The sequence below is a fragment of the Electrona antarctica genome (assembly GCF_951216825.1).
Source record: "Electrona antarctica genome assembly, chromosome: 8".
In the NCBI taxonomy this organism is placed as follows: Eukaryota; Metazoa; Chordata; class Actinopteri; order Myctophiformes; family Myctophidae; genus Electrona; species Electrona antarctica.
Window position 1 is genome coordinate 31,009,668 of NC_136789.1, and position 20,664 is coordinate 31,030,331.

A 20,664-nucleotide genomic window follows, 5' to 3' on the forward strand; every position below is an offset into this window, starting at 1 on the left:
AAGTGTCAAAGTGTTCTTGAACAAGACTCTGAACCCCCATTCTCTCCCGATGTGCAGGTTGGTGCCTTGCATGGTTTCCTCCACCATTGGTGTGTGAATGACCGAATGATGATACAAGTGCTATATTAATAATACTATTTATGACTGCTTAAGGAGACAACATGGCTGCTTAATGTGTTGTGTGTGGTGTGTATATCACTGTCTATATCATGTTGTGTGTGTGTGTGTGTGTGTGTGTGTGTGTGTGTGCGTGCGTGCGTGCGTGCGTGCGTGCGTGCGTGCGTGCGTGCGTGCGTGCGTGCGTGCGTGCGTGCGTGCGTGCGTGTGAATGTGTGTAGGTCGTACCAGAGGTGGCCCTCATATCATGTTTGGTGACATCGCCATGTCAAACAGCAGGAACGCACATCCGTGCACACGGAAGGGATGTCTGTGGCCAGCGGCAAGAAACGGCAACGTGTACATCCCTGTATACCTCTCTAATAGATACAGTACGTTCTGATTGATTGATTGATTGATTGATTGATTGATTGATTGATTGATTGATTGATTGATTGATTGAGTGATTGATTGACAAGATTATTAAAATGATCCATGCATGGCTAATGAGCCTTATATGCCTTCACTTAACTCATTGACTGACAGATATATGTCCTGCTGCGTTTAGCCCTTGTAACGTTTTTTCAGTGCATACTGTTATTTTGAAGGCAAGACCTTCCCGGGTCGTGAACTGGAAGGAAAAAGACGCCTTAAGTGTCCCACGATCTTATTTTAATTAACCCGAAACATACATTTTGTAACTGCGATCAGCGACACTTTAGTTATTAGCCGTGAATAAAGGTGAAGAAGTAGGTCAGGGGTGGCTTATTGTCAGTATCAGCCGGTAACACGCAGGAGGCTATAATTATTGTCTCCCTTTGCAGGCATTCGGGAGAAGAACATCATCATCCATGGGCTGGTCAGCTTCCATCGATCCACATGCATCCGTTTTGTGTGGAGGAGGAGGAGGCATACAAGCTATCTATACTTCTACTCTGGGAATGGGTTAGTACACACACACGCACGCACGCACGCACGCACGCACGCACGCACGCACGCACGCACGCACGCACGCACGCACGCACGCACGCACGCACGCACGCACGCACGCACGCACGCACGCACGCACGCACGCACGCACGCACGCACGCACGCACACACACACACACACACACACACACACACGCGCGTGCGCGCACACGTGTGGGTGGGGGTGTATGGGGGGGGGGGGGGGGATGATGGTGGGTGGGGTGGGGGCTGTGGGTATGGTGCGTTTGTTTGGGTTGGGTTGTAAATTCTAAACCAGTGGTTCTCAAACATTTTCATGTCAAGGACCCCCAAATTGACATGCATTCTGCAGACCCCCATATGAAAATATTTTCTGCTGGGGAAATGTTTTGAAGATTTATCAAAATGTTTCGAAAATAGCCGATCTACAAGCTCAAAATGGGCAGTAATGGGACACGTTTGTGAGCTTGTAGATTGTCTATTTTCAAAGTGGGATTAAAGTCGTAAAATGTTCCATATTTTGCTGTGGACTGCCTGGAACCTCCTCAAGGACCCCTTGAGGTCCTCAGACCAAACTTTGAGCATCATGCAGAGGGCGCTGTTTTCCCTTTATGTTTTCAGATTGCACTTAAAGGGGCATTCCACTCATTTTCAACATTTTACTGTTTCCTAGAACTGTAGGTCTGAAAAAAATCATTAACATACAGTTCTAGCAATCACAGAATGGGGGGACTTTTGTATTATTTCCACACAACAACTCTAAGGTATGTTAATGACATAGTCAAATGTTGAAAATCCGTGGTATTCCCCTTTAAGAACAAAAAAGGCACCCTAAGAGTGCTCCACAGTGTGCGTAGATTCTGTTCTTACCTACGAACAAATCACAGGTAAGAAAATATTGAGGGATCCCAAAACTAAGTGGGTCTAAGAACAAATTTCCTCTTAAGAATTTATTAAGGACCACTTCACCACTTTTCAACCTATCTTCATATACTATAGGAGTATAGGTCCTCACTAACAATCATGAAAAAATGGCGCAATTTTTTTCTACTCGGTCTGTGTCTCATAGGAGGGGCAGTTCAGAAACCGTATTCCAGTGACATCATCGATGGGGAATACAAGCTAATAGAAACTGCAGGCTTTCTAGTCCTGAAAAGTTGCAATGCGAAAATGGAAGCCATCGTTCTCACGATAATGAAAATCTAAACATTTTTGTAAAAAAATATTGTTTCAAAAAATAAATCTGCCTAATGATGATGAACGGTTGGCGCATGAGGCCCATTGATAGTAGATTGTGTACCTTTTTAGTATTTTGATGATGAGGGTATTCAGGGTTTCTTGAATTCAGTGGCTTCTCTCATTCACCTGCTGGTACCAAATTGTCTCTTGCAAATAGAACGTCTCTATTGCAAAGAGCTTTCAAAGACACTCTGAGCTGCATTAGCGTCCCACGGAAATGTGTTGATTGGTGCTGATCTGGATTAAACATGTGTACTCCATATTTTAAAATGTATATAGGCCTATTGCCATCTCTCACCCTCACATGCTCCATGTCACTATATGTCTCACAATCACATGTCTCTCACACTCCATGTCTAGCCCCCCGTCATGTAATTGGCTGGGCAAATTTAATCTAATGACAATACACTAGTCCTTACCCGTTCAAATATATGAACACCAAATTATGTACAGTGTGGGTAATGCGATTTAATGTGATTCATTGTAATAATTATTATGAATCTCCCCTCCGCCATGAAGTGTTGTAACTGTAGCCCTTTACGGTTTCTGAGAGAAAAATACAGACAGACATTTAGTTAATTATCTGTGATTTGGTATAATATGTTAATTATAAATTTATATGTGAGATTAATGATTAAATCCGTCAATTCCGTCATCGGGGCTCTAAGGGTTTTAACAGTCCGACAGGCATTTATCCTATCCAAAACACAAACCGAAAACGGTTGCAAACTAACCTTCCTGTGAGGTTAGTTTTAACCTGTCATCAAGGTTAGTTTTGACCTGCCACGGGTTAGTTTTAACCTGCTATATACACATGTCAGGAGTCACGGTTGAGTTTAACTGGCCACGTGTTAGTTGTTACCTGTCATGAGCGATGGTGTTGTCGGACTAATGCTGAGTAATGCTGAGTGTTAGTATGTCTAACCAACGTATGCACCCCACTGTATAGGTGCTGGTCATACCATGGCCGTCAGGGAGGCGGTCAGCTGATCTCTCTAAAGAGCAGGGGCTGCCTGCACCACGGTACCATCCAGCACGAGGTTCTCCACGCTCTGGGCTTCACACACGAACAGAACCGATCCGACAGAGACAAACACGTCACCATTGTCACCGGGAACATCCTTAAAGGTAACCAGAGATCAATTCCATTATTACCTCTAAACTAGGAAATAAAACGTCTGGGTTTCCGAGGCTACCTCTAAACTAGCCTGGGATCAATACCATTTAACTACCTCTATGTTAGTCTGGGATCAATGGTGCTAACGCACACCAAAATCCTTTTTAGCGGCGCTGGCCCACGGGAGAGAACTTGGAGAGGTTAAGCCTTCATCAGGGAATACAGAGCACAAAATGGTTCACACTTAAATATGGTGCCAGAGAGTCATGCAACCAATCAGAAGGGGTTAGGGAAACACAGGTTAAATAAGACCATAGTCCCTGTGCTATGAGAAGTAGGGATCAAGGTCATGTGATGTCTCAAGTTCAAGTACAGGAGGAGGCTCTGGAATATCACTTGCTTGTCAGAGAGACCATTAAATACATCTGAGAAATCCAGCAGATATACAGTTATGAAACGAAGAGCCATATAACAGTAAAATATATACTACAAAATTAAATACATTCAATATAATCAGATATATAGAAAAACAATATTCAAAGATATATGTGGGTTAAATAAATGTCCTGAATGTAGACCTAAATGCCCCTAGTTACAATTGATTGAGCCTGGAGTATATAAGTAGGCCACCTGCAGGTGAAAAGGGGAAAAAAGGCAGTCACATTAAAAAAGGGGTATTAATGATAAAAAGTTTAAATATTATATGTACAAACATATTTTAAATGTATTTTGTTTTTACAAAATATATTTGAGGTCAAAGTCTATATTAAGACCAAAAGGAGATTTTTTTTTAAGGACTGAATCCAAAAAGCTTTGCGTTTTGGCAGAAGCTGATCTCAATCTCCTTCTAGGTACAGACACTTTTTCTATGCCTATGTAGTGTAGAGAGGATACAGGGTGGTTTGCTTCCACAAAATGGTGCGTACTTTTAATTCACGCATTGTCAATTTGGGTATTGGAATAACCCCATTCTTTAAATTTGTCCTGCATGTTTGTCTTATTAAATAAATAAAATAATTAATTCATTAATTCATTTAGACATTTTGTCCATGTTGTGGATACAAACAATCTATTATATACTTTGTATGAATATGTCATCGTCTGATTGTTCGTTTATAATGAGATGGATCTGTGTTCTGATTGGTTCTGGTGGTAGGTGCTCTGTGTTCTGATTGGTTCTGGTGGTAGGTGCTCTGTGTTGTGATTGGTTCTGGTGGTAGATGCTCTGTGTTCTGATTGGTCGGCTCTGCTTCTCTACAGGAAAGGAGCACAACTTCCGTAAGGTGGCTACCAACAACCTCTGCACACCCTACGACTACAACTCTGTTATGCACTACGGCAGGTGAGTGTGCGTGCGTGCGTGCGTGCGTGCGTGCGTGCGTGCGTGCGTGCGTGCGTGCGTGCGTGCGTGCGTGTGTGTGTGCAAACACGCGCTCAGAAGGAGCTAGATCAGCAATATTTTGGCTATTTTGAATGCTGTTGAATTTTTTTTTATAGTTATCCCCATACATGGGAAGGCCCCCATATATGGTGCCCCGTGACATCACTATGACATCTGTATAGTAAATGTGATCTGCTGTCGCAATTAAGCCCATATATGGAGATCCCTGATGTCATCAATATTGGCTAGCAACTCGACATCTGACATCAAACCTCAAACCCTTAGATCTCCATATATGGATATATGTCAGAACCTGTTAATTCCATATGTTGATCGTTCCCCATCCATCCTTCCTCTCCCTTTTGACTGATACCTGTCCATTCAAACTCTAGACGGGCCTGCCCCAAAGTTATTAGTGCAGCTGCGCCTGGCAGCCGGCGAAAACTAGAGTTCTCAACAGGCCCGGAAATTAAGGCAAACCCTCATCAACCCCTGTACAGAATGACCAGAATGTCCCTGCTACCACCCTTAGATCTCCATATATGGAGCTGACCTGTGCTGACATTCCATATGTTGATCTGACCTCATCAAACCCTGTACACTCAAGACATGCTCCATATATAGCCAGTACAGAATTCATTCCACCCCCATGCCAAGGCGCCAGCGTCTGCTGTCACCCAGGCGGATGCGTGCACGCGACCAGGGCGAGGTCACTTCTCGCCCTCAGGCGTCTTACTGGTATAAATACCAGTGTGTGTGTGTGTGTGTGTGTGTGTGTGTGTGTGTGTGTGCGTGTGCGTGTGCGTGTGCGTGCGTGTGCGTGTGCGTGTGTGTGTGCCAGTTATGCTTTCTCCATACAGCGGGGACGGCTCCCTACCATCGTTGCTAAGCCAGACGCCAGAGTCCGAGTAGGGGGCGCCACAGAAATGAGCAGCAACGACATCAGCCGTGTCAACAGGCTCTACTGCAGTGAGTCACATGGCCACCAGGGGGTGCCAAGAGAAAAGCAGAGGACAATGTCAAAAAAACAAAATAAAAAACTACTACTACTAATAATAATAATAATAATAATAATAATAATAATAATAATAATAATAATGATAATAATAATAATAATGATCTGTGTTAATTTTTACAGCTAATTCTGATTTAGTCAGTCTTTTGAATAACCTTTCACTTCTATTTTAGTCATCTGGAATGAGTTGCATGGCAAATCATTGGTGTGGTTCAGGCTTTAGTCTCGTCTTAGTTTACTAAATATCAATATCTTACTTAGTCATTTAGTCTTAGTCTTAAGGCCCACGCATACTCACCTGATAGCCTACTCACCTTTTAGGTGATGTCGGTTAGTTGTTGTCATCGTACATCATTGTGCATCATCTCCTACTGGCCAATCAGTAGAGCTTTGCTATATCTTCTGGCCAAGCGCTTAAGGCCCTTATTGGCCAAGCTCTCCCATCGGCATGTGATTGGTTAGCCGATTTGCTCGTCAACATATGACGTACATTTTCCTTCAATGTCAATGTTTTACTTCATATTTGGCAGAATTTTGACCTAATGTTGACCTTTCATTGTCAATGACAAATATTGAGACGTGTGGGGACAAGGTTTAGTCACTAAACCTTGTCCCCACACTCAAGTGGAATTCAGGTCAAATGTCCACTAAACTTTAGTGGACATTTGACCTGAATTCCACTTTCATGATGGCAAATCTTGAGACATGTGAGGACAAAAGCTGTATATGGGCGCCCCTCAAAAAGGGAGGTGCTGGGGTGAGCAGTGAGTCACTTATCACTGTGGCTTTTATTACATCACAGCAAACATATTTTTTTGGATTCCCCATGTTCTGAAGATTACAAAATATATAGTTTTGCTAATCTCCACAAATTTTGAACGAAAGTATATCTTTGTTGACAGGCTAGTGGACCTGTCTATCAGAAGCAACCTGAAGACTTCCTTCTTCCTCAACTGAACAACCTACCCAAGGACTGTCTAAAGAGGACGAGACGCGAAGACCGTACGGGCGACGCCATGTTGCTCCATGGTGCTCCATGGAAGGAAAGAAACATGCGCAGTTGTACATGCCCAAATTTGTGCATGTACAACTTCCTGGTCTCAACTGCACATGTTTCTTTCCTTCCATGGAGCACCATGGAGCAACATGGCGTCGCCCATACGGTCTTCGCGTCTCGTCCTCTTTAGACAGTCCTTGAACCTACCTTGCTGTCCTACTGAACAACCTACCATGAAGTCTACTGAACAACCTACCATGCTGTCCTATTGAGCAACCTACCATGCTGTCCTACTGAACAACCTACTGAAATATTTTGTTTACTTGTTTATGAATGATTTAATGTTCCATCTACCGTTATATTTACCCTTAGCAGCCCATAGTCATATCATTGTAAAGCTCTGAACTGCTCTCTTAACAGCCCTGTGCTCTCGGCACAGCAGATAGTCCAGTAAGGGCGAAATCCATTTGACCCGACCCGACCGCCGCGTCGGACTTACCGACCGCCGCGTCGGACTACCGACCGACCGGGCGGTCGGGTGAAATGGATTTCGCCCTCCCTCAGATAGTTGACCCTGTTTTTAAACCTAACAGACATTTTAGATAACACTTTGATTGAATAGTTTATTAGACAGAATGCCTTGTGTTTACCATCCTAGGTGCCCTTTCCCATATTTCTCTGTCTCTATTATGGTTCCCAATCCACCATCTGTCCCGGTCTTTACCCACAGAATGTAATTACAATGTTTGATAAGGTGAATAGCCTTGTGGGTCAGAATGTTCCAATCCAATTCAACTTTACTTATAAAGCACATTTATAAGCAACATAGTCGACCAAAAGTGCTGTAGGCTACAGTAGGCATAACAATAAATAAAAACAGGAAGGGCATCGTCTGGAAGGAAAGACTCATCGTGAAGAAATCTCCCGGCCGGTAGAGGCCACTGCTCTCAACCATGTAAACCTTTGGCATGGGGTCTGGCAATGGGTATTCTGATAAGGTTGTATTATAATCAACCATCTGGTCATCAGTAGGAGACATGTAGCCTACTATCTCTGCTTTCTGTAACTCCATTCTATCTCCTCAATATAAGCATTTGAAAACTCATACAACTGGCTGTCGTCTCCATTTCTTGCATTGTGACTCACTCCATTGGGTTTTTCCTATAATAATGTAAGTGACGTGGGTATAGAATAAACTCAGTTCCATACAGGTTCTCCACAATAACTTTTACTTTGATCTCTCACGTAAGCAGAACAGTACAGTCCACAACAGAACATACTGTAGTTTTAAAGCATTTCTCAGGGGGTTTGAAGCTACAGTCTATTACGTTTTGTTGTCTGTTGTCTCCCTCTCCTGGCGGTAAGAGGTAACTGCATCAATGTCTGAAGCTACATAGCACCGCATTTAGTTTTTGATTGATTGAAAATTGTATTAACAGTTTGCAGAATTACAGTACATTTCAAGCACAAACTCAATACAAAGGCTGTTAACTGTGAGTGGACGACCCAATTAAGCATTACACTTGTTTACAACAGGGTCCACCATGTTCAATTCATCAAAACATTAAGAGACGTACAAATAGACACTTCTATATAGACAAAGAACAGTACAGGAATTCATCATAATGGAGGTAAAAAGGGACTGCTTGAGGCTTTTTTGATTGATTGATTGAAAAATGTATTAACAGTTTGCAGAATTACAGTACATTTCAAGCACAAACTCAATACAAAGACTGTTAACTGTGAGTGGACAACCCAATTAAGCATTACACTTGTTTCCAATAGGGTCCACCATGTTCAATTCATCAAAGGCTTCCAGGTGAATGTTGGTGGTTCACTTCTATTATTAAGGGTGGGATTTTGAACCACAGACGTGGGGTTACAAGGGGGACTAGCATGTTTATTTTGTAATTGTTTGTTTTCTTCGATAGATCATAGACTCATTTGAGTTGAAATTCCTAAGAAATCAAAACCTGCACAACACCAGGGCCTGTACTAGATATCTTGTTTTAACATACACTACAAATTTGGTTAAAAATAATGTTTTATTTAGTCCAACACTGTAGCTTTAAACTGTTCAGTTACTCAAATCAGACCACAATGCAAGGCAATTCGTGTTGCTGTGTGTGCGTGTGTGTGTGCGTGTGTGCGTGCGTGCGTGCGTGCGTGCGTGTGTGTGTGTGGAGATAGAGAGAGCATTCTACTGGTAGTGATAAACAAGCTTTAGACCCGGTCTAAACCTGTTTTTGTGAGCCACGGGCCAGGTGCCAGTTCACATCTGCATAAAATTCAATTCAAAGGGCTTTATTGGCATGAGAAAACATACGTTTACATTGCCAAAGCAGAAAGCACAATACAACAATACAGCAATACAATCAAAACAAAAAATATGTACATTTGAAAGTCAGAATCTTCAATAGATCAATTTCTATAGCCTACCAAGATCACTGGATGCAGGTATAGTGCAGGAATATACACAATGATTAGTATTTAGGGTGGTTGTGTTCCGTTTGATATCCTTCTCCAATCACAGCAACTCACGAATCTTGCTGCTGTGTTTGCACATTGTTGTACTTCGCCCAGCAGATATGGGAGTTTTTTGTCATTGGTCATGTTTTCAAAATCTCTGTGTGTGGTTGTAATCTGTGGGAAGTATGTGTCTCTGATGTCTTGGTACAATGGACAGATGGTTAGGAAGTGTAGCTCGGTTTCCACTTCATACACACCTGTGTGAGTGTGTGTGTGTGGGGGGGGGGCTGTGTATATACATTATGATTAATTCCTGTTCTGTTCTTTGACTGTGTCTATTTGTAGGTCTCTAAATGTTTTGATGAATTGAACAAGGTGGACCCTCTTGTAAACAAGTGTAATGCTTAATTGGGTCGTCCACTCACAGTTAACAGTCTTTGTATTGAGTTTGTGCTTGAAATGTACTGTAATTCTGCAAACTGTTAATACATATTTCAATCAATCAATCAACCAAAAGCACATCTGCATGTGTATGCAGATGTGCCAGAGGTGTGGCTGGTTTACATCTGCATACACATTGTGTGTGTGGTTGTAATGCAATGATCTCCACCCACCCATTTCTTTCCTGTACATCATGTTTGGTGAGGATGATCAGCTACTGGGTGTCATGTCCATAGCCTCGATAACACACTGTCTTAACTATCTGGGAACTGCCACACGTCCTGGAATAAACCTTAAAGGAGAATTCCATGCTAGAAGGCGTTTTTACCTTTCTTACCTTTCTTTGTAGTCGTTACGTCCCCACCAAAGAGGGCCAGGTGTTTTTTTGTGCAAAAACTTCTTATTGGCTATTTCCCCTACCATAAGCCCTCAATGAATTGAAGCTCATAGCTATGAGCTTGTAGATCTGCTATTTTCCAATAGATAAAGTTTAAAATAATAAACAGGGGTTCCCGTACAGAATGGGTTAAAGTACATTCATACCATTTAGTTAGGGCAAGTGCTTTGCTTTGAAAATGTTCTTGTCTGTCCAAAAATGAATTTCACAATGTGCACATGGAGCATGGAGCCATATCCTTAACAAGCAGCGAGTAGATAATGGAGAATTTTGAGTGCCTCAAAGGAACTTGGGACATACTGCCAGGTGAAACTCACATCTGTCAAAACAACGCTATCTAAATAGTAAATAACATTCTTATCCTTTGTGGTCAAGACAAAAAACCACATCTAATCACGCCTCCAACTCCATGATTGAATTAGCACAACAATAGGGAGGCTAATTTCAGGTGATGAGGAGACGGACGGCCTACTGGCTTTTCCAGGTGAAACTTCTGCATGTCTGAGTGGGAGTCAGTCTGCAACACTAATCCTCAACACCTCCAGACAAAGGAGATGGATATTGACTAAAGGAGAGAGACCATGTATGCGCCTCCCCTTCTACATACATGGAGATTAGAAGCATGGAAACTGGGAAGAAGAAGCGACCACAGTTAGTTCAGTGTCAGTCAGAACAGCTGATGATGGATCTCCAACACCTCACACCTGGTTAAAGCATCGAGCAGCTTCTTTCCCAGAGCTGTGGCCTCCATCGCACCTAAACCCCCTCCCTGCCCAACCACAGAACACCATCTTCTTTCCCAGAGCTGTGGCCTCCATCACACCTAAACCCCCTCCCTGCCCAACGCCCAACCACAGAACACCAGCTTCTTTCCCAGAGCTGTGGCCCCCATCGCACCTAAACCCCCTCCCTGCCCAACCACAGAACACCATCTTACAAAAAATACAGAATTACAGGTTGTCCATGAGGGGTTTTTTTTATGTTTAAAAAATATATTGTACATTTTGTTCGGTGTGTCAAAAATAGGTTTAAGGGTTTCTTGAGGGTTGCTATTTTCAGTGCATGACACTGTATAACAACAATGTATAACAATAATGGATAATATAGTGATCAAAAAGAGGTGGTGGTTATAGTTACCCCTGGGCCCTAATCTAAAACAAGGGATTTAGCAATCCCCCAGTTGGTTCATGACCACTGCTAGCTCAATGTTGTTGGTGTGTGTGTGTGTGTGTGTGTGTGTGTGTGTGTGTGTGTGTGTATTGGTAATGGTGTGTGTGTGTGTGTGTGTGTGTGTGTGTGTGTGTGTGTGTGTGTGTGTGTGTGTGTGTGTGTGTGTGTGTGTGTGTGTGTGTGTGTGTGTGTGTGTGTGTGTGTGTGTGTGGGGGGGGGGGGGGTTAGCTAAAGTCTTTGAATGAACCGACCAATGAGGATTGTCCCAGAGGTGATGCTTAACCTTCATAAGAACTGTTTTAGGCCTCCTCCTGGCCTACTTGACTTTGACTTGACTAGTTGACTTGGTGGTGTGACTGCTCTGCTCTGCCTGAATCAAACAAGAGATCAACTAGTTGACTAGTTCACTTGGTGGCGTGACTGCTCTGCTCTGCCTGAATCAAACAAGAGATCAACTTGTTTTCACTGAAAAGCACAAGGTAAGATACAACATTTACATTATATCTATAAACCGTACTAGGCCTGTTTGGACATATACTGTAAATCTGTGGTTCCCAAAGTGGGGTCTGCAGGGGGTCGTTGAGGGAGTTCCAGGGGGTAACCCAGCTAAATGATAGTTAGGAACCAAATGGACCCTATGGGTCTAACTCTGAGAGTGTACAAATGGAACCAAATGGACCCGTATTTGTACACTCTCAGAGTTAAATTAACATTGATTTTACAATAAATTGGGGGTCCCCAGAGATAGAAATGCCATTAAATGGGGGGGTCCGTAAACTAATGCATGTCAAACTGGGGGTTCCTTGAAATTAAACGGGTTGAGAATCACTGCTAGAGCCATACAAATGTTCTCTTATGGGGGTCCCTGGCTCTTTTCAAATGGGGGTCCGCAGGATAATTGGTGTCAATTTGGGGGTCCATGACGTGAAAAAGTTTGGGAACCACAGCTGTAAATAAAGGCATAAGATAAGTTGCCACAGCATTAAAAAAAAAAGAAAGAAGCCAAGAGTAGGCCTAATACATTGTTTCTGTTTACTGTCAGATAGATCCCACAAAATTACATTATCATTTAAAGTTATAATACAGGATAATATTTTCTGTATTAGGCTACATTTTCAGTGTGATCTCATTGAGAACATTATTCATGCTTTGGGAAATGTTTAACATTTTGGGAGCCAGATTGGGAAACATAGACTAACAACAACCAGAGCCAGATTGGTGTAACAGGGCTGCCATCTTTAGTGTGTGTGGAAGGACTGGATTTTAACACAAATGTATCATTAAATGCAGGTAAACACATTATGTGTAATAGCCTATATGATTCCTATATGACCATTCTGTGTGGTATACCATATTGGGCAATATATCAATATTACATAGATTGACTTAAGGAAGAATTCTAAAACTTGGTTAATAGATATTAGTTACCATCAAACCAATCTGGAAACCCATTTGGTAAACAAAACAACCCAAACCCATCTTGTATTTCTTTCCTTCTCAGAATCACAAGTGAAAGCGTCATGTCTGCCAACAGGCTGAGTCCAGAGCAGCAGCAGGTGAGCACAGACATCAACCACAACATGAAGAAAGACAAATCAAATGCTTTCCACACATTTTCAAAAATAGCAGATCTACAACCTCATAGGTGTGGCAAGAAGTGATGCGCTATGATCTTGTAGATCTGCTGTTTTTGAATCTCCAGTATAATAGCAAGTATAAAATAATGGTAAAAAGTGGTTAAAATCTATCAGATGCTTTCCCTATGTTTTAATGAGTTAAAGGACCACTTTTCAACCTATTTTCATATAATTGGTCCTCACTAATGTTTGTGATAAAATGGCACAGTCTATTCTTGTCTGTGTCTCATAGGAGGGCTGTGGGAAGTTCAGAAACCCGTCCACCAGTGACATCATCGTTAGGGAGATTTTTTTTTTATTAAGATTTTCTTTAAACAATATTTAGATTTTTCTCATCGTGAGAACGATGGCTAGCTTGGATTCCACATCGATGATGTCACTGGTGGACGGGTGTTTGAGCTATTTTAACATGAACATTAGCGAGGACCAATTATATAAAGATAGGTTGAAAAGTGGTGAAGTGGTCCTTTAACCAATAGTGATTGCATGAGGCATGTGTATAACTGCATATTGAAAAAACAAAAACATTGAAATACAATAAAATCAAGTAAAGTAAATACCTATACTAGTTTGCTGTGTAGGCCTACAGAGTTTTGTCTTCTCTGTAAGGCCTATTCCTGACAATACTGTACTGAAGAGCAGCTATTCATTTTGTAAGGTTCTATCACGAATGCTGCATCATGTACAGTATCTCGGTTGGTAAAATGCATATATTTGAATGTACTTTTCAATGTATTATTTTCCCCGGCCCGCTGTCTGGCTAAAGGCCTCTACATAGTCCGTGTTGTTCCTTGCGTGGGGGAGTCAAACGGACACAAAAAACGCAAGGGTATTTTCTACATGCATTGTCCCTTGCGTTGTTTGCGTTTTTCTTGCGTCGGATTTAATCAATGTACCGTGCAAGCATCTACTCGTCCACTAGATGGCAGCTGTGACACTATGAAGCTGTCCCAAGACAAGAAACCACTTTAGCACTTTAGCTGTAATCATAGGAGTGGTTCCATGTATATACATTGTATATACATTTTTTATATTATAGAAATAGCATCCACCCCAAGTGCAGCAATTTTTTATGAATACTGTTGTTGTTGTTATCCAGAGTAACGCCCCAACCTCCCTTGTCTGGCAATAAAAACAATGGTTTAATTGTGCTTCTGTCTGTCTGAAGGTGCTGCGCTTGGTGAAGTGCTGTGGAGATGCTGAGGGCATCAGCCTCCGGGACCTGATGCGGAGACTTAGTGGCATGAGTTATTCTGTCATGCTGTAAGACCCTCTCCTCTCCTACATTATCATTATTATTTAATTTATGTATTTATTATTTTTTAATTAATCTAAATATTCCCTCTGTTCTACAGAGATGCAGTGGAGTTCCTGAGCATGGGGCGACTGATCTTCCCCACCGTCGACGAGTATCACTACAAATGGACGGGCGATATCAACGACTACATCATGTCACCAGACGCCATCAATGTAAGATTATATATATATATTTATTTTTTTAATTTGAGGGGGAAATAATGTAAATGTTTCAGAACGGGAACCCCTTTTGGTGTTTTAAGCATTATGTTATACTTGTCTTTAGCTACTGAAAAATTGCTACAGATCTGTGCCGCACTACGAGCTTGTAGATCTGATATTTTTGAAAAATCGAGAAAATGTGGCACACATTTTTGAATGTATATTCTTTTTAACTCAAATCTTTGCTCCTGGGGGTCCCTGGAACAACATATTTTCAGATGTGGGTCGGTGGCTAATTAAATTACATATAATTTTTGGGGGTCCTTGACATGAAAAGGGTTGAGAAGCACTGACATAGAAACATAGGTTTTTCAGAAAACTGTAAGGATTTTGAATCATCCTGGCAATTAAAAATACAAAAACAATTGTGATTCTCTCCTAAGGTGCTGCGTGTGATAAAGAGCTGTCGAGCTGTCGAGGGCATCAGCCTTCAGGGGCTGGAGGAGAGACTGGGGGACATGAGTTTGCCTGTCATCTGGTAAGACATCTGAGTTACTGTATAGTCATGTCAGCTCACAGGACCCTTGTGGTTGATTTTGTTCCCTTTAATTCGAGAGCACAACTAAATATTATGCATCACCATCTCCACCTTCCTGTGACAGGGAAGCAGTGGAGTTCCTGAGCAACGAGGGATACATCTATTCCACCATCGACCAGTATCACTACACGTCCACAAACACCATCAACAAAGTAATGTTCTTTAGACCAGTATCACTACACGTCCACAGACACCATCAACAAAGTAATGTTCTTTAGACCAGTATCACTACACGTCCACAGACACCATCAACAAAGTGATGTTCTTTAGACCAGTATCACTACACGTCCACAGAGACCATCAACAAAGTGATGTTCTTTAGACCAGTATCACTACACGTCCACAGAGACCATCAACAAAGTAATGTTCTTTAGACCAGTATCACTACACGTCCACAGACACCATCAACAAAGTAACGTTCTTTAGACCAGTATCACTACACGTCCACAGAGACCATCAACAAAGTGATGTCCTTTAGACCAGTATCACTACACGTCCACAGACACCATCAACAAAGTAATGTTCTTTAGACCAGTATCACTACACGTCCACAGAGACCATCAACAAAGTAATGTTTTGCATCTTATTGAAATGTACTTTGTTTATTTTCACATGGCCGTGAACTTGTTTTTCTGCTGTACCCAACCACCCTCCCGGGACCGCAGATACAATTTAACTACAAATTCTGGGACAGTTATTGAACTGTCCATTGTCCCTACTGCCTACTAAATAAATAATGCACTCAGGATACAATATAAATAATATATATATAATAATACCATCTTAATTTAATGTAATCTCACAGAGACAAATTCCTTGTCTGTACAACAAGGCAATACAATATATTATTTTATTTTTCTCCAAAGGTGCTGGGTTTGATCATGTACTTTCAAGATTCTGAGGGGATCTGTCTTCTGGACCTGAAGAAATATAGTTGCATGAGTTTGCCTGTTATCAGGTAAGATCCTCTACTGTCATACTTTATTTTATTTTATTCCAGTTTATTGTCAGCTGACTGAAACATTGTAATCAGGATTGTCGTACAGCTGTCTCTATATCAGGGGTGGGCAACTTTGACGATGGAGAGAGCCACTACAGTTCCACACTCACTCCAGAGGGCCACATTGCATATTACTGTCGTAGCAAAAAATAGCCGATCTACAAGCTCAAAACGCGTCGCAGTGCGGCACGCTTTGAGCTTGTAGATCAGCTATTTTTTTGCTATATTTGAATTGAAATCCTGATTTATTTTTGCTATTTTTCAATTGGATTCCTGAAAAGTTAAATTCGTATTTAATTTCAAATGCATTTAGTTATAGTTTATGAACCAAATGCAAATACATTGGACATAAAAAAGGCAATAACATTTTAATACTAGTAATTATCTGAAATCAATAATATAACTGTATTCCGATATTCACCTGAGGGCCACATTAATAAGGTGAGGGCCCCCGGGCCGCCAGTTGCCCATGAATGCTCTATATGGACAATGCTGGAGCAATAATTATGTGTGGTCCCTTAGGGAGCTATGTGTCCTATAAGAGCCACCAGCACAAGCCATTTAGTAAAGATTGTGGTTTGTTTTGTTCAGTTTTCTGTGAGATGTTCCATCTAAACATTATGCATCATTTTTCCCACTGTCCTCCAACAGGCAAGCAGTGGAGTCCCTGCTTGACGACGGGCTGGTCTTCTCTCCTATTGACGGCTATCACTACAAAGTGACCAAGGCCATCAACAAAGTAAATAATGCTTTGTGTTATGTTGAAAATAAATGTATTTTGTATATTTCACGTGGCTGTAATCTTGGTTGCCTAGCTGCTGTCGTGGCCATCTCCTGTCCAGGCCGGGGCTACAGATACTACAGCTGTGCAGCCAATTTAGAGACGGTTATTGAACTGTCCATGGTCCCTAATAATAAATAAGTAAATACAGTTTTCTGTGGGCTGGAGTTTTCTCTGTGTCTGTGAAGCCTTTTGAGCTGCATTGAAAACAGGCAAAACAGTGAAAACAGTGACATCTGCTGCTGGGAAATCCCATTGTCATAATATGGGATTTTCTGGCTCTTACAATCACACTCCACAGGAAAATCAGAGCACTTGTTTGAGCCAGAAACCCCCCATAGAAAATCTACTGAATGTTAAAAGTTAACATAAAAAATAAATAAGAAAAATTACAATTTTAAAAATGAAGCTAGTGTCTTCATATGAAATGGTATACCACATGTTAATTCTTTGTATATCTTCATATTTTAAGATAATTGTAAACATTTCTTAATACTGTCTGTTGTTATCCAGTGTAATGCACCAACTGCAACAAAACATACGTACCTGGCATTAAAAAAACCCCATTCTGATTGTCCCCTAAGGTCCTGAGTTTGATAAAGAGTTGTCGAGACGTAGAGGGCATCAGCCTCCAGGAGCTGAAGCAGGGACTAAATGGCATGAGTATGCCTGCCATCTGGTAAGACCCTCCTCTCTTCTCTCACATGTTTTCTTTTTGTTTACATTTAGCTCTGAATATGTTGTGTCAGCTCGCAGGAGCCCCTGTCATTCAGTGTTGATTCCGTCGACTAATATTTTGACAAAAAATGTTCGTCGACTACCTTTTTTCACGGACGAAAACTAAATGGAAACTAAATGAAAACTAAGCTATGATGATGACTGAAACTAAGACAAAATGTCATCAACAAAACTAGACTAAAATGTTAGGAAGGGACTAGTGGACAAGAGATCCAGTAACAAGTCATATTTAAGTCATACTTGGTTGCATGATGAAAATAGCAGATCTACAAGCTCACGACGCGTCGTGGTGCGACACGTTGTGAGCTTGGAGATCTGCTATTTTCAGCAAGTGTAAAATCAGTCATTATGACAGCATCAAGGCCAGCCAAAATACATTTTAGTTGACTAAATCAATTGTGGATTTAGTCGACTAAAATCTTATGATATTTAGTCGACTAAAACTAGACTAACACTAAAACATTCCAGGTGACTACAACTAAATGAAAACTATTCAAGGGACTAAAATGCGTCTCCTTTCCACTGTCCTCTGACAGGCAAACGGTGGTGTTTTTGACCAAGGCGAGGTTCATCTTCGCCACCATCGACATGGAACACTACAGGTCGATAGACACCACCAATGAGGTAATGTGAGGCAGAATGACCGTATTCAGGAAACAGTCATTTTCCAGAAGCAGGGAGAGGAGATGGGATGAGAGAGGCCTGTTTGGGCTTTATGCAGTAATGCAAGGCCTCCCGAGTCACTATACAGTGAAGGCTTACATTCAGCAATGTTATTGCCACGATAATTATTTACATTGTAAAATCATGTTCAGAGAAGCTTTAGGCATATTCATAGGATAACGTTGGGTGCCTGTAGAGACAAACCAAATCACATTCAATGAAGCGCTGGTCTGACCATCATACTATATGATTTCAATCTCTCCCTACAGATGCTGAATCCAGCGTCAAGCAACTGCAATGCAAGACACACTGCGATGCAAGAGGCACTTTGCAACCAACAAATCGAATATTTTTTTTGCTATCATTGAATTGAAATCCTGAATTTTCTTTTGCTATATTTAATTGGGATCCTGAAATGTCATTTTAACTATAAATACAAATATATTGGACATAAGAAAGACAATAACATTATTTGTAATACTACTCAGCAAGCTACTAATTTAGACTGTAAGTAATTCAAGCGGGTCATGTTTGCATGTTTGGAACAGCTGAAATCAATAACATATCAGTATTCCGAAATTAATCTGAGGGCCTCATTAAGTGAAGGTTGGGGCCGCGTGTGGCCCCCGGGCCGCCAGTTGCCCATGTATGTTCTAAATGGACCCTTACAGGTTCTAAATGGACCCTTACAGGTCTGTAGGTGGTTCTAAATGGACCCTTACAGGTCTGTAGGTGGTTCTAAATGGACCCTTACAGGTCTGTAACTGTATTTATCCAGCTACTCATTTATTCTCCTCCATACTCTGTACACTCTAGATTGTTTATTTTTCATTTTAACCTGCCTTACTTTACCTGTACTACTGACTTTATTTTAACTTTATTATTGTTGTTATTATTATTAGTTTATTATTATCTTGTTGTGATATTGGGGCAGCGGTGGCCGAACGGTTTGCGGAGCGGTCTTGTTATCGGAAGGTCGCCAGTTCGAATCCCCGGACTGGCACGTTAAAATTACCACCGCTGAAGTGCCCTTGAGCAAGGCATTGAACCCCTACCATGAAATGTTCTATGAGCAGGGTCTGGCTGTAAACAAGCATCTCGAGCTTAGTCCATTCACCCTGGGTAAACAAAGAGCTTTCTTTATATACCAACACATACTTCCCACAGATTACACACACCTGATGTGAGTTTGAAACTATGACCAATGACAAAAAAAAACAACTCCATACCAATACTGATAAATACAACATTGTGCAAACAAACACAGCAGCAAGATTTGTGAACTGTTGCGACAAAAGAAGGTTAGCGAATTGAATACAACCACCCTAAGGACTGCTATCTGTACCAAGTAGACCACTATAGTTACATTTTACGTCATAGTGAACATTTTACGTCATAGTGTCTGAACAAATAGTGTTTATTTTATGACATGATGATGTACGATGATAAGAGTGCCCCTCACTTCACACGGGTGTGATTTTTGTATACTATTTAAAATCCTCTTGATAAGAAAATGCTGCTATTTGTCCAAAAGGGACTGCAAAGGATTGCTGCTATTTGTTTAAAAAAAGCATTATACCTGTATAGCTCTGTTTACACAATGCTGCACAATCCTCCAACTGTATATTTTAAACTGTTTTATGTATATTGTTAATATATTTTGACCCTTGCATGCTTTGACAATGTAAACGTATGTTTTCTCATGCCAATAAAGCTCCTTTGTAATTGAATTGATATGGTAATTGTTTTATAGAACACGTACACTTTTCAGAGAGTGCCACAGCAACATGTTGCTGTATACTTGTATGAGTGAGAAACAAACTAGAAAAAGTGCCCTTCTGGGCACAGGTCTCCACCAGGAGGATAGGAGTGTGTGTGTGTGTGATGTTTGGCAAAATGTTTTGGAGCAATATAAACGTGTGTGTGTGACGCGGCTTGGCCTGTTGTAGCGCCACCATGAGGCTGATTTGAAAACTGTCAAGTGGCATTTCTTCCAAAGCCTAGTGGGAATATGCATGCACAGTTTCATCACAATCGGTGCGTTGAGTAGTTGTGGCGATTTGTACAAAACGGGTACAAAGCGGGCTACTCCTCAAAAGTTTAGAAGCCAATCGTAGCCAATGAGGGTGGATTATGAGAAATCAAACAAACCCGTCTTGATCACATGACTATGAAGAGCATGTGTACCGATTTGCGTGAAATTTGGATAAAATGCATTTTGTTTGAAACTCCTGCGAACTTTGGAAGCCAATCTTAACCAATCAGGATGGAGTCTGAGAAATCTGAAAGACCCGTTTCGTTGAATGGCTCTAGAGAGACTGTGTACCAATTTGCGTGATGTTTGGACAAAATCTGTAGGTGTACTGTGCACAAACTTGTTTTGCACAAAGTGGCCTCCTGGTGGCGCTATAACAGGCCGTTCTGGCCGTTTTGGGGCAGAGGTTCATCGTTGGCATCCAGGGAGTGTGTGTGCAAAATTAGCTGTTCACAGACGGACGGAAGGACACACGGACACACAC

At 41.5% G+C, this 20,664-nt stretch overlaps 2 protein-coding genes across 3 annotated transcripts in view; one reads left to right on the forward strand and one right to left on the reverse strand.

Annotated features, from left to right (window-relative positions):
* tbl2 (transducin beta like 2) overlaps positions 1 to 20,664 on the reverse strand; it is a 545,946-nt gene that overhangs the window by 332,270 nt on the left and 193,012 nt on the right. The gene's annotated exons all lie outside the window — the stretch shown is intronic.
* On the forward strand, positions 592 to 6,994 carry LOC306928702 (hatching enzyme 1.2-like; the record flags this gene model as incomplete). Its single annotated transcript, XM_079508972.1, has 6 exons — positions 592 to 598; positions 921 to 1,041; positions 3,233 to 3,411; positions 4,661 to 4,742; positions 5,623 to 5,750; positions 6,984 to 6,994. 6 exons carry the CDS (start codon positions 592 to 594, stop codon positions 6,992 to 6,994), a joined length of 528 nt encoding a protein of 175 aa, XP_079365098.1.